At 40.5% G+C, this 17,697-nt stretch overlaps 1 protein-coding gene across 1 annotated transcript in view; it reads left to right on the top strand.

Moving 5' to 3' along the window:
* The window catches only part of LOC121942083 (protein sidekick-1-like), a 269,452-nt gene that overhangs the window by 225,990 nt on the left and 25,765 nt on the right, over positions 1-17,697 (top strand). Inside the window, exons 28-31 of the mRNA XM_042485177.2 lie at positions 1,703-1,889; positions 2,810-2,908; positions 6,652-6,846; positions 15,044-15,245. Of these exons, the coding sequence (XP_042341111.2) occupies positions 1,703-1,889; positions 2,810-2,908; positions 6,652-6,846; positions 15,044-15,245 (683 nt within the window). The remainder of the gene's footprint in view (positions 1-1,702; positions 1,890-2,809; positions 2,909-6,651; positions 6,847-15,043; positions 15,246-17,697) is intronic.

Genomic DNA, 17,697 nt, shown 5'->3' with positions numbered 1-17,697 from the left:
ACATAGCTTTTCTTGTTCAGTGGCATACATGTACTGCAGCACACCTTAAAATCCTTAGAAAGCATATGGAGAAAGTACATGTAAAATATTTTTGCTAATATGAATCTGGCATTGGCTGCAGCTCTTAATCACCAACCAAACAAAACACGGCAGAAAGAATCTTTAAAAGGAATGAAATGCATCCTCAAATGCATGGACACGGTTGTGTTATAAATACATACCTCTACCAGAGAAAACAGGCTGTGACTGTGTGATATAAACCAGGACCATCAAGTGTCTTAAAAATGTTGTGTAAAATTCAGGTCATATCCACCATGCCCAAAGCACATCACACTTCCCGTCTGTGTGTGTTCTTGTGCCCTCCTGAGGATCACACTGAGCAGTCTGCCTACCATGTTAATAGATGGGAAGTGGCTGCCAGCAGTAGCTCTTCAACACCTCCCATCCCAAGATGTTGAATAGTTCTCCTGCCACGCACTCCTATTTCTGTTTTTAGACACTTAATAACTGACAATTTCCTTCAAAAATGATTTGAAGTGTGGCAAGGAGTTCATGAACATGACAAAAGTAGAGAAAAGGAGCAAGACAGCAGTTCTATATAACTACATAACTATGTTGCCAGTGAAAGAGCAATTCATTTTTTTGGTGTGGGCACTAGTGTAATTTTAATTTCAGGACCGGTTTAGGAAATGTTTCAGTTAGAGGATAGGTTTGGGGACTGTCAACAAATCCCATGAAAATACCAAAACAAATAGGCATTGCTTCTGTATCTAAAGCGTTACATGACCTATGCCTCCATGCCAAAGACCTCCATTGTTGTCAAAAACACATCAATTAGCCGCACTATTATGGACATGTTCTTTCATTATGATGCGGTATGCTGTGCAGATTGTAAAGCCCTTCAAGGCACATGCATAATCTTTGAGTGAATTCCATGTATGCTGCTTTAGTGCTACAAATACTCACCAGCACACCACATACGCAGCTGAAAATAGTCCACAACAAATACACTTTTTATATCTGATGTTTGACCAAACTACAGTTCCCAGCTGTTATATGGAATTATGTAGCTTCCTTAAAAAATTAAACTATATATTTGTGGCAGTTTTGATACCTGCAGTAACTTATTTTTGTGCCACTTGGAGGCAGCATGACCACAATACTGACATACTATCACCTTATAAAGTTTTTAAAGTTTTTTCACAACTGTCTGCTGTGGCCAAAAACAAATCTACAAGAGAAGTGACGGAGAACCACAGCAGTAAGGTTGCAAACCAGACAGCTAAAAAATTCTAGGAGAATAATTTTTGGTGGGTTCGTCATTACTAGCGACACCTTTCATGCACAAGTGATTCTTTTGTTCATTGTTAATATTATAGTGTGACCCATAGCAGTTTTTAAAGATTTAAATCCGAAGGCTGGCTCTGAGTGATATAGACAGTCTGAATATTGAGAGAGTTGGTTTTGCTCTTTTCTCTTTATTTACTGACAATCACAAATACATAGAACATCACCAACCTTATCCTTCAAAGCCACTAAAGCTACCCTAAAGAAAGGATAAAACATACAAACAATGCTCACAGAACTGACAGAGTGGAAACTGCAGGATCTAACTCAACATATTTGCTCACTTTTGATCTATGTTTGTGGCTGTAATTACATGTGTGACAATGTATGCCTGTTTGCGTGTGTCTGTGTCTAGGTGTTGTACAGCGAGAAGGATTCAGAAGGTCCCCCCAGTGTTCAGGTGTCAGAAGGAGAGGGGAGTATGACGCTGCTCCTTGGGGCTCTGCAAAAATACACAATGTACGTGCTGCAGGTGCTGGCATACACTCGGATAGGCGATGGCCCACAGAGCAACCCCATCCTGCTCAGAACCAAAGAAGATGGTAGGATCTCTTTCTTTTTAGTCTAAGGCTGATCACTAGCCTTTCTGTCCAGCTGTTTGTGCAACCCTTTTGCCTTTTTCTCACCTCTCTAGATGTTTTTTTCACCTCTTTCCGCCTCTGCTGTCAGCACAGGCAACAGTGTTTCCCCCACTTCACTGATCATCCACTGGGTTCAGCTCACCCCTCAGACTCCCCCCACAGCCCAGACATGGAGAACATGCTGTGTATGTGTGTGTATTTGTGTTAGTGTGTGCCATGTGTGCAGATCTCGTCAGATGCAACGCTGGCAGACTTTTTAGGATGCCGGCAGCCCAGGCTGGTCTTCTTGAATAATAAAACACAGGCGCACGCACACACACAAAAATACACATACAGGAAGACCCACAAGCACACACACGCTCTCATCCTCTATCAAACAGTGTCACGTTTGAAAAGTTTTTCTCATTTCAGGATGAAACAAGAACGGGGAAGTCAATTCCCGGCAATGTATAATGAACCTCCATCCTGTCTGTCAGTCACACACATACTGTACACACACACACGCACACACACAGTCACACTGACATGTATTTGGTGGTGTGGAACATGTACTTTTATCAGGAACAGTGTGAGGTTGAGAGAAAATTACATTTTCTATTTTGCGTCTTTTAGAAGTGCCTCTTAAAAATGTATAAGACACTATGTGTGAGTGTGTGTGTGTGTGTGTGTGTGTGTGTGTGTGTGGTGCATATGCACATAAATCTGTGAGGCGGGTACAATCATACTAACTTATTACAGTCTAAGTGCTTGATGTTGAGATACTCTCTTTCTCATGATGGCATTTAATGAGTTCTTTTGTGCTTTTTTTTTTGCTGCTGCTCTTGTATATATTATTACTGTTTCATTCTGCCGCCAACTCCCTTCACTATTTTTCTCTCCAGTCCCAGGCCCCCCTGTCAGGATGGTGTTTCCAGAAGTTCGGTTGTCATCAGTTAGGGTGGTTTGGCAGCCACCCACGAACCCCAACGGCATCATATTAGGTACAATAACAAACACACACACACGCACACATATTAGAAAGTCGATATTTTAGAGCAACATTAAAATCCTAATCCACTCTTTCACGCTTGTAGTGACAATGGATTTATTTTCAATTGCTGAAGGACAGAGCTCGGCTTACAGAGGAAATGAGTTAGCAGTTTTAAACATGTGCGCACACAGAGAGAAGCACACACCGCTGTGATCTTTCAAGGGAAGGAAGGAAGTAAAAGCTGTAAAATGGAAAAGAGCTGATTCTGTTTTTAGCTCTTAAACAAGGGTCAGCTTGCTCTACTCTCCACCTCACCACCGAGATTTGTTGGTGTTTATGTACGTGTGTGTGTGCGTACGTGCGTGCGTGCATGCGTGCAAGTGTCAGTGCTCAGGCTTGTACCCAGGAAAAGGCCTATTATAGTTGCTGAAGCAAGACACCTTTCCGAATGCATACGTAGCCTCATATATAAACAGACTGAGATTCACACATATCACTTGTTTCTGAAACTGCAAATCACAGCATGCGGAGAGAATCAGAGGGAACAGATTAACGAAGAGGTAGAGAGACAAGAGGAATGCAAGAACCGCTGAGCTGGAAACAGAGAGAACAGAAGGGGAGAGACAGCAGAGAGGAGATGTATGGAGGTGAGAGGAGGGACAGGTGTGTGTGTGCGTGTGTGTGTGTGTGTGTGTGTGTGTGCGTGTGTGCGTGTGTGTGTGTGTGTGTGTGTGTGTGTGTGTCTGTGTGTGTGTGTGTCTGTGTGTGTGTGTTGGACAAGGGGGAGAAAGGAGCAGTATTTGTCCTCTCAGTGGGTGAGGGAGTCAAGCAGGACAGTGTGAGTGATGTCTGACTGTATTGTAAGGGGGAGGACATTTAGTGCGACACCACTCGGTGACAGAAGGATGAGTGGGAGGGCAAATCTCCCTCTCTCTCTCGATCACAGAGACACACACAAACGCGCAGTCCTGCTGTGTCCTTGCTGAGTATGAGGTGCGTGTGGGGGCCGTGAATGTGTGTGTTTATGCAGATACAAATAACTGTAGCACGCTGCTTTCTCTAGTGCTCATGACTGCCTCATTTCTCCTTGGGTTCTCAACCCATAGGGGACTGGCACAGAAGGTGGACAGAGGAGAAGTAAGACCACAGAAGGTGCACAATCTAATTTGGAAAAAGGCAGTGAGGCATTCCTGTTTTCACGGGACCTTGTGATGAATAAAACACAGAAAAGCACATGAACATCCCAGCGGCAAATACAAGCAGTATCCCAATACTATATTTTGAGCTAATTTTAAACAAGTTTTGAGTATTATGTGTGCTCATATGCTAAAGTCAGAGAAGAAAAGAAGGTAGTAATTATATTAAAAAACACTTGATTTTTGAGTGTGCTTTTGAATGTTTACTTTTGTCCCACAATACAATGCTCAAAAGAAACATACGAACTGCTCACAGCTGCACAGCATGTTGTCTCTTTGTTAACTCTAATTGGCATTGGCATTTCAAAGTTGCCTCACATGTTGCATCACTACCTGTAAGCACAAAACTGTGTAAAACAAAGGTTTTTTTTAACACTGTGCAACAATAGTGTTCTGGAATTAATAATAAGAATACTGCATTTTATATATAGGCGCCTTTCGAAGCAATCACCTTGCAAGGCACAGTTAAATAGCAAGCGGCAATGTATCCAGACATCATAAAATCAAGCAAAGCTGTAATATGCAATAATAAGTTAATAAAATAGGCATAAAATCACTGTTATAAAAGTTGTGTATAAATCATCCTAATTAAGTCATTATCAGGGCAGAACTCAGTGTGGGTGTAACCATTAGAGTCAGGATCAATTACTGTTATAATTGTACATACTACATGGAGAAAAAAACAACAGTGATGGTGGTGGCGTTGGCTCACAGATCTTCTGGTGTGGTGCTCACATTGAAACACAGAAATCCCAAAGCTGTTCCAACTCTTTATTGTGGCGATTTAATCAGGAATTTGTGGATGATTATTTTCTGTACAAAAAAAGGAAACGGTAAGAAAATTTTAAAAATTAGAACAGTAGCAATAAACACAGTAGCAAATTAGCAAAGCAAATCAAGTCATTGTTCTCACTTACTTCAGTTAATGCATTCATAGTCTTGGCATTTAGTACATCTTCAGGGCTTACTGAACATAGAATGTAATATAAATGCAATACAAAACAATGTGTTAAACACTGAATCAATTAAGATCAGCAGAATGCAAAGTCCTTATTAAGACTTGCATAGGTTGTGTCTGTTTCATGTTCAGTCATGGTTTTGATGGAAAACCTTAAAAAGAGGGGTTGTATATAACCTCCTTTTGGGTATCTTGGCACGTTAAAGTCATCCATAGACTTTGGTTATGGTGAAAACTATGGTTAAACTAAGCATGGTGCCATGTGATGTAACACTATATTCAGTTTGTTTTGGACAGCGAGTCAACACCCGTAGTAACCACCAACAGCACAGTTACTTCAGTGCTCCACACTGCAAGCTTTCTACTCTGAAGTACTGTAGAGTTGTACTACTTACAGTGTACTATACTATCTGTCAAGTAGGTTTACTAGTAGCATTGCCATTGCTATGAGTTTTTCAGTATTACAAACAAGGCCAGTGATTGAGCATTGAGCAGCTAAAAGCAATAAAGAGAGCCTGTATAGATTCACATTTTTAATGCCTTACGCTACGAATAAGTATAAATATATGGTACTGGTAACATCTATCAATGGAAAATGAAAATGAGCCTTCACCAACATGACACAGTCTCTTTGTAATGGAGATGTAGCCTCATGTTTCTGTTCGCAGCAATGTCCTAATGATATTCAGTACACAACATAATGCTTTGCTCTGACCCAATTGGCAACAAGATTTATTATCTAGCTGTTATCCAGTAATCTTCCACACACTGCGTTCACATTAATATACAATCAGACTATCTGATGAGATTATCACCGGCACAACCAGATTAGGTCGCTCTGAGCAGATTAATATCCTTACTGTGAACCAATCACATCCGCACATTCGTGTGTTTGTGTGAGTTTGTGAATGTGTGTATTTGGTGTACAATACAATCTTCATATTGAGAGCCTTTGTGAGAGGCCAGTGGCCTGTGGAAAGCTTGGTTGGGGATCAGTGGTTTGAGTGTATGTGTATGTGTTGAAGGGTGTTAGTGTTATTACATGGCCTACTGCACATGAGACAGAGAAACAGACACAAGCCGTGTACACCGTGGGTCACGGCCAAGGGGACAGAGGAGAGGGTGTATGTTTTTATAATGTGTGTGCATGTGTAGGGGAATGTCAGTGAGTGAGCCGTGACGTGTGCGTGTGTGCGTGTGCGTGTGCGTGCACTGATGTTCAGTGACAGAATTATGACTTTGTGTATGTTTTTGGTAAAGGCAGAGGATAAGGGCTACATACTTACAAAGGTACTAACAACAAAGCAGCAGCATGAATCAGAACTCTTCAGAGCAGATATGGACATTTTCAGGAACTGCAGAAAAAGTGTATTTGTTTGTATGTATTTCTGTAGAAATGCGGCTGTGTGGTACGTCGTGCTGTGTGGTTATGCTTCCAGGCTTTTTCCTATCTTACATTGTTCTCTGTTTGATTCCTGTGGGCTCTGTGATCTAAAGTAGGCCACAAAAAACACACAGACACACATTTGCACAAAGACTTTTTGCACAGATTTGAACTGTCTTCCTCCTCCGTCTGTCTTTCCATCTGCCCCTCACTAGGCTACCAGATATCCTACTGCTTGGACAGCAGGGACCCCCAGCGATGGACCACGGTGGAGGTGGGCTCCAATGCTCGACAGTTCACGGTCACAGGACTTTCCCCTGAGCAGGCCTATGTGTTCCGACTCACTGCTCGCACCGCTGTGGGCTGGGGCGAAGAGCAGCAAGCCCTGGTTGTTACCACTGAGCGCAGAGGTAAAGGACACGCATACATTTAAGTTTTACATGATGTCTGATTTACTGTCACATCTGTTTCTGCAGCCTTGCAGATGTTAACCACTCCTATTAAAACCTAATACAGTATGAACCTGAACTCTCAAGCTGCCACAAAAACAGGAGGTAGTGGATGTGTTTGAGCAGGCCAGATTTTATCAACATTTTATCTAAATAATGTTATTACAGTACAGAGTGGCAGAAAACATGGAGAGAGAGACAGCATGGGATAAGGCAAGGCAAATATAATTTTATGGCACATTTCATATCTCAAGGCAACCCAAGGGGCTTTACCGATTAATCATGTCAAAGTTCATTGTAAACCAATCACAAAGCATGCCCCAAAGGGGCAAACAAATACTAATTTCATTTCAATTTCAATTTCTGTTTGATCTTTCAAGTCCAATGTCACAAATCTTAATTAGCCTGGGAGGGCTTTACAATATATGACATACGACATCCCTCCATCTCTCTGTCCTTGGACCCTCAGAGGGGATAAGAACCCCCACCCCCCCAAAAAAGGTCCTCACCCTCAATCTCACCTGAATAAAACCTTGCTGTCAAATATTTAGTTCATTACATTTAAAGGCCTTTAAAAGCAATGTTTGACCTGCAGCATCATCTTACCTAGTAAGGGTGTGGTTCTACAAAAACACACATTTTTTTCTCAGGTAGAAAAATTTGTTGAATTCACACGAGTGATTTTGTATTTGAGTTTTTATATGTGCTGTTTGTACTGGTAAGAATTCGGCGGGATGCAATTGGAAAATTGTGATGTCGCACACTTCCATAAACCAACTGCAATAGAGAGGAAGTTCCTCCCTTCTGGTGAAGCACCATGCGACCTTATTTCAGAAAAAAATATATACAGTCGTTAATGGCAAGAGACAAATCATCTTTTTTTTATCCCATTTGAATTGTTCTATAAATCACACATATGATGTTTGTCTATTTCAAATATAATTTCACAAGTCAACACAATCACAGGTTTTCGTAAAACTTTGAACTTATTCAGAAAGATTACCAAAGCCCACGTCATAGCTTGTGTGCTTTTTAACAGGATCTACTCACAGGTGCATAACTACTGCTCAAAATAAGGCCAACTTGTTGTGATTTTCACCTATTTTGATATCTTTTATCTTGTTCTGGAGGAACAAAGTAAAATTTGCCAAGGTAACGGCATTGTTGGTGTTGCTGATGTGTATTGTACAAGACAAGAGATGTAGTTCACTGAATGGTTTCACACAACACTAAATAGTACAACAAACTGCATTTTTCTTGACTTTCAAAATTATCTTATAAATTGACAAACATCATGTGTAATTAATAACACGATTCAACTGGAATCAAAAAATTATTTGTCTCTTGCCATTAACTAGCATACATTCTGAAGGAAACAGGAGTGGGAGGGGCCTCGTATCACTTTGTAGCAATATTTTCATCAAAGTCCGATGACAGTATGGGACTGTTTGCTTATGTTGCCAGCATGCCAATCAAATGGACAGATTATACCAGTCACGAAGAAGCAGATTTATTCAGTTTTTGAGAGTTGATCTCGTAATAAATACCTGGGGATGTTTTCTTAAATTAAACCTTTAAAGTTGCTTTTTAAGTCATGAATATTTCATGTTGTAAAGAAATGCTTAAAAGCCTTAAATACTTAAAATAGGTCAACAACACTTTGACATTGCACAGCCACAACAGGTATAAATGACTCAAGGTCTAAATGGAACAGCATCGTCATTAATGTTATTTTATAGTTTTCCTGTTATGCTCAGTCAAAATGTCAGCTGTGAAAAAGGCCTACAGGGATAAACAGTATGTGGTTGATGGGTCATTGATGGGGTAGTTTGGGGACAATGTAAAACTTTGCACAAAGATGCTGTCTCAAGTGTTTCTATGCACTGAGCCTCAGAAGATGAAAATTAAATTTATTTTTTAAATGTTCCCTCTCTTTTCAGTTGTAGGTACAAACGGTTAACGTATGATTCAATCCTGAATCGGTAAATCACACACTAATGGAACCAGTGTAACAAGTGTGTTCATTTTGCCTCTATAAAACATTATTTTTCTACACTGCTGGATAATTCAGCAAGAATAATGGGATGTAAGGTTGGAAGCTTTTACTAATGACTAGTTAAATTTTCCTTTTTCATGCACCCCTACTGTATGTAAGTATCCCGTATCTCTCGGGAATTGCACCAAAGCAATGTAATATTCTGCAATGAAATTCACATTCAATTATATTGATGCACAAGGAAATAAAATGTGTTAAATAAACCACATTAGACACGAAATTCTGTAAATGAAGCAATTTAAAGCAGGGATGACTTGATTAATGGTATTAATTTTACCCGTGCTTTAAAAAATGTTTGCCATTAGGAAGGTCTGTTGCAGGAGAAAGCTAAGATTATTTCGTAGTCACTTTGTCCTCTCATTTCACATTAACTTTCAAATGGTCAAAGATGATATTTTGTCATTTCCTGCAGTAATGCCATTGCAGCAAGAGTCTGGAAAGGTTAGCTGAAGTTTTAGCATTTAAAAATTTTATGATCTCTGCAGCTCCACTCCAATGAATTGTGGTCGATGTGAAGTCCTTGCAGAGATAAAGTTAGGGAGAGAAAAGCAAGCACAGAGCTTCAGGCGAGGAACTCGGACAGATTATCAGGGCTTCAACAACAAGTAGTTTGTGGTTGGACATGTAGACTCCTTTGTTTCTGGGCACTTAATATTTGGACAAAGAAGTATGACCTTTTCTCTGTGTGGGACCTTTTACACATAGAATAAGAAGAAATGACATTTAAAAACTCCAGTGGAGGAAGAGCTGCTGGGCAGTAAATGTAGACATTGAAATCACCAGGTATTAGCCCTCCTGCAGGAGCTTAATGAGAGTCAGGAGTTATTAAACCTGCCTAGAGGTCTGTGCAACAGTAGTCTATTAGAAAACGGTGAGCCACCTAGCCAGGTTTTTAAATCATCATGAAAAACTGTGGAGTATTAGACCAAAGGAAATTGTGGCTTTCCGTCTGTTGATACTTTTTGAACGACACAACAAGTATTATCAGCCCTTCGCACTCAACTGTCTTGCAACACTGGCTACTTTCCCTTAGCACCATGCTCTGTTGTGGGCGGGGTGAAAAATGTTCAGTTAGTAGGCGAGAAAGAGAATGAGAGTGGTATTGTGTTGAAATGGCAGTAGTTTGAATGTCTTTTTTGCCAAAGGAGAAAGCACAGACCAGAAAACAAGCTCTAAAAGCCATAAATCTTAGATTCTACACCAAAGTAATTACCATTGATCAATAGTTCTATCAGCACTCTGCAATTATGTTAATTTAGTCTTTTAGGGCAGCAAAAAATGTGGCTATTTTCTCTTCAACATTTCATCTAATTGAGCAGTCGCTGGCCTCATCGTAGGGTATACACTGTGAAAATAACAGGAATTTTAACAGACTCAACACTGCGTATGACAGCTCCTGCCTATGGCGAGATGTAGGAGGCTGAGCAGTGACAGTAACTCTCCTAAGACAATTTTGTCTCTAAAAGCCTGTAACAGAAGTGTATATCCTCCAACACACAGTCAGTGGCCGTAGAGGAGGAAGACATTTCTACAGTGACTTGACTTTTAAAGAGGCAGAGCCATGCGTGAGCAGTGCACTTCTTTTTCCTTCAATTTAGAAACAAATAAAAAGTCAAGTTTTTATCGTCCTCAGATTCAGAGGTCGTGACGCTTTTATCTCATCTTGTCTAGACTTCTGCTCCGCTCTCTCTCATCCTGCTTCAATCAGCTGCTTCCATGCTTGTTCAGACTGAACCAGCAAGAATTTTGACAGGAGCAAAATGAAAATTCAGGATATCCCATACTCAAGGGTCTCTCCACTGGTCACAATTTACAGTTATTAGAAAGAACAATTTTGCTGATCATGATCAGGATGATCATTACAATGTGAATATATTATGAGTATTCTGGAAACTGAACTACCATATATGTAGACCATCTGGGTGTGTGTAGGTATGGGATGGGTGCTTACTGGGATTTTGTATTAGAACAAACTGACAGGATCAAAGGTACCAATGGCACTGTGTTACGTCAACGTTAACAAAGCAAGAAAAGACACAAAATCATTAAATAGGCAAATATACACAAATGAAATTGTAAAGACTGATGTTTCATCAAATGCTTTGGTGAATTAGTTTTAATTCCAAATTAACCACAAGGCAAAAGCAAATAATGCCTCTTCCTAACTGGACAGGATGCAAACAAGCTAGCGAGCAGCAAACAGATTGTGTTAGTATTTTCAAGTGAAGATGTTGCACCAGCGCCATGCGTCAGCCAACAGGCTAAGCTACGTATCACACTTGCTCTATTTGGATGAAGCTTTGCGCACCTCCAACTTGTTTTCAGAGCAACAGCATGCCATCTCTTAGAGTCGCTCATGGTTTGATAGGCTATTTGAATGTTGTTGCTGGTTGTAGTATATATCTGGACGTTTTTTTTGCTCTGTCGAAGTTGCTCACTCACTGTTTGTTATGAATAGGTGTAAGGATGAATTGTAGACAGTGGTATGTCATTTTTCCCTGAAGTGAGGCAAAGTTTTGCAGTTTTTGTTTTGTGACAAGTGGAAGGTTTTTAGTTTTGTTTATGTAATACCGCCCTACAGGTTGTTAAACTCTTGAGGGAAATATCTGGCTCTTTAGCTACTAAATGTCCACTATTTTCACCAGCAAGTGCCTAACCTTGTCTGTCTGCTGTTTGGAAGGTAGTGTTGTGGTAGTTTTTTAGAGCTTTTTCGTCTAAAACTATGCTGATGAAAGCGTTACCAAGTTAACCAAGCAGTAACGCTGAGGGCTGTAAAACAGAGAGCAGAGATGCTAAAACACTCTGTATAGGCTGAGCTAAACTGCAGAGCTGGGTGATAACTCTCTGTAGATCACTACAAGCGACACCTTTCACACTGCAGGACGCTGTGTGATGCAATGTAAATATAAAAAATATTGATTGTAGCAGCTTTATAGACATAAATGACATTTGCCATAATGACATTTTTGTCTTCTTTTTGTTGGTTTTGGTGAACCTCAAAACCTCAATTGTTGTTATTCAGTTTTAATTTAGATCCTGCTCTCTCTTGAGTACTTTTGTAGCTTCTGTTTTTAGAAAAGTTCAGATCATACTTTTTTATAATATACCTTAAAATTAATTTAAATACATATATATATATATATATATATATATATATATATATATATATATATATATAAAGCTTAAACAGACAGAGGTTGCATTAGTATTACTTTCTGTGAGCAGAGTAATATCTAATCAGCTGATAAAAAGATAGGGAGGAGAGGTTTAAGTGGCAGCTGGTGCTGAAGTTTGGCGGAGAACATCCCACCAAAGTGAAATATCACTTTAAAAAAGAAGTTACAGTCGCTGTGGTGTCTCTGTAGGCCAACGCATGAATAACTCTGGTTTGAACGTGGCTCTCAGCTTTTGATATATGTCATTCCTGATCTCTCTCCAATTTTCTCTTGTCAGCCGACACCGTGTATGTCTAGTAAAGCATTGAAATGCTACAAAAGTCCCTATATTAAAATGTGACAGTGAAGCAAATTTTTATAAAAAACCTGGAATCATGATGTCAGATATCCTATTCAGAGCTATCAGCTTGTGTAGTGCATTTTAATTGGATCAGATATCATAACATCTGCAGCATCATTATCAGGGTTTCTTAAGAATGGAGTTCAGTGGTTCCACTTCAGTAACATAATGGGCCATTCTCACTGTGAGATAGACAGAATTGCCTAATAGAGATTTCTTTCTGATGATGCAGAAGAGACCAACTTAATCCCCAGAAAAAGAAAATTGGCTTTTTGAGAGTGCGTGTGGGTGTGTATGTGTGTGAGACTGTGTGTGTGTGCATGAACAAAAACATCTCCCTCTAGAGAGATTTATCTATGCTGATGTTTGTCTCCAAGTGGGTGATAACTGATAAGGTAATGGACAACATACAGTTGCGGATTTAGTCGAATTCATCCCCCTACAACCATATATTTTCTCTCCTCTAGTACCAACACCGGCTCTTCTTTCCTCTCCACTTCTCTTCCAACACTGTCTCTCCTCTCCCTAGCGTAGTAGTAAACAGTCGCGTAAGTGCTGAAAGGGCAGCACTTGTTCTGACAATTATGAGTTTATTATCAGAGCATAATCTTAACTGTGAAGCTGAACAAGATGAGTACAGACAGGGAGACACAGATGGTATCAGGAAAACAAAAGAGGGAGAGAATAGTCAAATGTTGAAGGGACTGAAGAACAAGGGCGCGAGGGAAGAAGGGAGTCAAACAGATTTGACTTAAATTACTTGTGATAAGGATGAATGAAGGAAGGCGAGACTGGTTGTGTGTGTGTGTGTGTGTGTGTGTGTGTGTGTGTGTGTGTGTGTGTGTGTGTGAGTGTGTGTGTGTGTGTGTGTGTGTGTGTGTGTGTGTGTGTGTGTGACCGTGCTTTTGCATATGTCTGTGAACATAAGTGCAGATTAATTAAACTTCAGAGAGAATCGATAATGCTTTAATTTCCAGACTTAATCGATAATCTGATGCCCCTGAAATTAAGCAGTTATGCCCCCCAACCGCGTGTTTTTGTTTGTGTGCATGCATGCATGCGTGTGTGTGCACACAGCTTCTCATCACACAGCTTCTGCCAACACAGTTGTACAAAGATACTGACTCCCAGAGTCATCTTTTATCTTCTAATTGAATAGTGGAGACACAGACAAATAAGAACACACACACCGGCAATCTGTTGAGAAATTGTTTCTTTGATGCTGCAGTGCTTAGATGTCTTGTTTCATTTAAATATGTGTATGCACTGCAGCAGCCACACTGATGCATATGTGATTTAAATGTGCCCTTGTCCTGTGTTACAAGGTATTTGCAGCATGTGGGTCATGATAGTCGAAGTTTGTTTGGTGACAATTTATTTCATCATGTGTAGCTACAGATCGGAGGCAAATTAATGAAAGGACTTGAATTAATAAGTGGAGAAACATAATTTTCTATGCAGGGCACTCAACACTTAAACATGCATTTATGTAATGGGGTTGTAAGCTGATTTCTATGTATATGAGATTTCCACAGCTAAATTTCTGCTCCAGAAAACTAATTTGTTTGGTCATGTATATTACTAGAAGAGTCTCTAATTGGCTTTTTACATGTCTGCATGTGTATGGCAGACTTCGGATAGAGAAAGTACTGAGGTATAACTGATAGCAGAGCAGATGAAAGGACAGATCATTACAGGTAGCGATGTGACATCTATTCAAAATAATTCAGTACGAAGTCTGACTAAAATTGAAACTAACTCACAGTAGTCTGGAAGTCTCAATATGTCTCCACCTCTAAATATCTGACTATTTGTAAAATTCAGATACGTTTGTGTTGTTGAGAGACGCTGTGCTGACTCTAGCCTGTCCTCTCGCTGTGGTGTCTGTCCCCTAACACACAAATATAATCGTGTTTCCATCACTTCAGAGGACATTACATTGGCTTACCCAAACCCTGACCACTACTTCCATAACCATAACCCAAGTCTTTGCCCTAAAATGTAATGATATACCTTATGTGGACCTGGCTTTGTCCCCAAAAGGAGAGCAAGTGCCCACAACATGAGTAATACATGTCAACACACACAGACGCACAGGTATGATGTCACTACTTCAGTTGAAATAAGAGCATTGAAACTGTTCAGCAGGCTAGTGTTTATACTTATCTAGATTGTAGATGTGTTAAAATATGCAAATATAGAAATAAGAAGATGTTTGAATTTTATTTAATTTTGGATTTTTTGCATCGAGCACTTTCTGGATTTGTGGTAATATATGGTGCTTTGTCCTTAAATTTGTGACCCAACTGTATATCTAAAGCTCTGTATGAAGACTCTGTCCCAGAACAACAAAAATACACACATGGATGCTTGTATTGGTATGTGGTGATACAATCATACAATGCTGAACTCCTAAATTAAATAATTTAATAAAGAATGAATGTTTACAATTAAATGCTTCAAAAATGTTTAATTTCATTGCTCTCTTTTCCCTTTTCCTGCTTCCACTTTAATTCCCCCGTTCTTGTCCTTGTCACATTACTTTTTATTTTACCTTCCCCCTTCTGTCCTCTACCATGTCCACAGAGCGTCCCCAGCCACCTAGGAAGTTGGTTGTTCCTCAGGACGGGGTTGAATCTCGCTGTCTCCGCCTCCACTGGGTAATGGGCGGCTCAGGTTCGTCCCCGCTGAGGTACTTCACTTTGCAGGTCAAAGAGCTGCCCAATGGGGAGTGGAACACACACACCGCTGACATCCCGCACAACGTGACCACCTGGACCGTTGACAGGTACACATGTGCACATCATGTTTTAAATTATCCACTTATTATCCACTATTGCCCCATTGTTCTGTCAGTTTCCCTCTCACTCTCTTACCCTCTTGATTCAGTCCATTATAATTCTTGCCAAAATGCCATTTACACATGATAATTGCCAGTTTCTTAAAAAATACATTAAAATAAGATTAAATAAAAAACATGCCCAAAATTGACGAGAATCTGAGAAAATAGTGAGAAACTACACTCCAGCCCGAACCCGGTGGGTCTTCTCGTACCCAGTCGGGCTCAGGCCAAGAATCAGAGCTTGTGCCTCAAACAAAAACCCAGCATTGCTTCAGTGAAGACTTTCATTCTCTATGTTTTACATATTATAAAAAGTGTATAGCATTCCCCCTCTCTGTTAAATCTCTATCCTGCTCTTTATTGGTTTGGGGGACATTTACACTCCAGCAACTTTAGTGAGGTTAGCCGAGATAATATAAATTCAACAAACATTGAAAGTGAAGTGGAGAAAGTGGTTTTAACTAACCGATGGAGCTAACATTAGCTTGTCTCTTTTAAACCGTCTTTTAAATCGACAAAATCGATGGTCACTAGTTGTCTATCACTGTCTGAAGTCAAGCACTCATTATTTCAGAAATGATAAGGAAGTGGTAAAGCTGCCATAGTGATCATTATAAACTGCATATGTGCTGTGCAACAACGTAAAGTTTGACAGGCATAGCAACAGTATCTAAGGGGTGGGGATTACCTAATAGTCAATTAGGCCATCTCAAGCATCCGTGGAGAAAACAGGAATAAAAATCCACATACTGTTTTTTGCTTTTCTCACAGAGGCCTCACATGGAGATTTTGTCTAGCAGGACATGCTGGACTTGAATTAGTTAACGCAGTTGTTAAAAAATCTCGTCGTGTTTATGCATCCTCTGGGAGAATAGTGGACAGAAAGGGGGGAGGGATGCTGTGAGTTCTCAAAGCTATATTTATTTAGCACACCAAGTGCCAAAAAAATAAATAAATAAACCACGAAAAACACCACCGGGGAGAGCAGACTAATCATAATCACTGCAGAAACGTGGAGAATCTCAGTCACCTAATCACACAGGCACAGCAGGAAGTGCTCTTTGTCTTTTTCTCTTAATACCTTTTTTTCTCACTCTGCCTTCGTTCTTTCAAGTTTGTGTGTGCCGTTTGTCCATGGTCTCTCTCTCTCTCTCTACAACTGTTGTTACCTTTTCATCTGCCATCCTTCTTGTTGTCATTACCTCCCTCCCTCCATACATCCATCAGCAGCTAGTACTTTCAAAAACCATGAGGCATTTCCGTCATTCACATGCATTAATTCCCAGGAAGAAAGCTCCAGGTCGTCCTTTTCCAACCCCCTCTCTCCTTATCCCTCCATCCTTGTCTCCCTGGCGAGACTGTCATTATGGCAGCAGGTGATCGTGGTCCCACTCGACGGCTACTTCAACTTCCCTGAAACCCTCAGTAGCAGAACTATGATGAGGCTTTACTGCATGTGTCTACCACTTTTTGACTGTTTGTGTACGCTCCTTTGCAAGCTTTCACAGAGCTATTTGAGATGCTGAAGAGCGTGCTTTCAGTGCGTCTGCATCAGCCTGTTTCAACCTGCCTCGGGGAGAGTCTATCTGCCATGGTGGTGGGGCTGCTGTTGTTGTTTTGATGCCATTTTCGAGCTCATTCTATCACTGAATGCTCTCATTACAGCGCCGGATGGAGGAATTAGCTCACATCTCTGCACGCTCACACTCATACTTACTTGTTATCCAACCTTAATTGTTGTTTTCCACCGAGACATCTTTGGAACCAAAACATCGAAGTCCCCGGGCTGATGCAAACATGCACACACACACACACACACACACACACACACACACACACACACACACACACACACACACACACACACACACACTCACATGTACAGTATACACTAACTTTTCAAACACTGTCCTTACCATCGTCCCAGTGCTGTTGGTACCCCACCCTCATTGAGCTTGGTGCCTTTGATCTTTTATTCCTACGATACCCACAACCCCATAGGGCCTTTTCTTGTCCCTTATTGGGCCCAGCTCATTATTTTACAAGAGGACACTTGAGCGGTTCTCCTGTCGCCTGCTGAATTTTTGAGTGGTCCTCTGTAGTCTCCAAGACATAGGACGGGTGATATGATGGCATATAGTGTGCAGCAGTAGAAGGGTGTCTACTGGCAAAACTGTCTCTACTGCAGGAGCCATCCAACTTGGGCTGTGTAGCAAATTAGGGTTGGATTCCCGTGTGATTTTGTGATCTTGCAAATCCAGCTGCTTCACAAGGTTACGTGATTTGGGCTTACATGGAGGACGAGAGTGAAGTTTTAAACACAGAAAGCTGTAACACGTGAAACTATTTTTTGGGAACCTTAAAGGTTCCATTTTGAAAGAATTTTAGTTTTACTATT

Source organism: Plectropomus leopardus, chromosome 3, assembly GCF_026936395.1.
Source record: "Plectropomus leopardus strain MGB_pleo_1.0 chromosome 3, ASM2693639v1, whole genome shotgun sequence".
Lineage (NCBI taxonomy): Eukaryota > Metazoa > Chordata > Actinopteri > Perciformes > Serranidae > Plectropomus > Plectropomus leopardus.
Note: the sequence above shows the minus strand (reverse complement) of the source record. Positions and strands in the feature narration are given on the sequence as shown.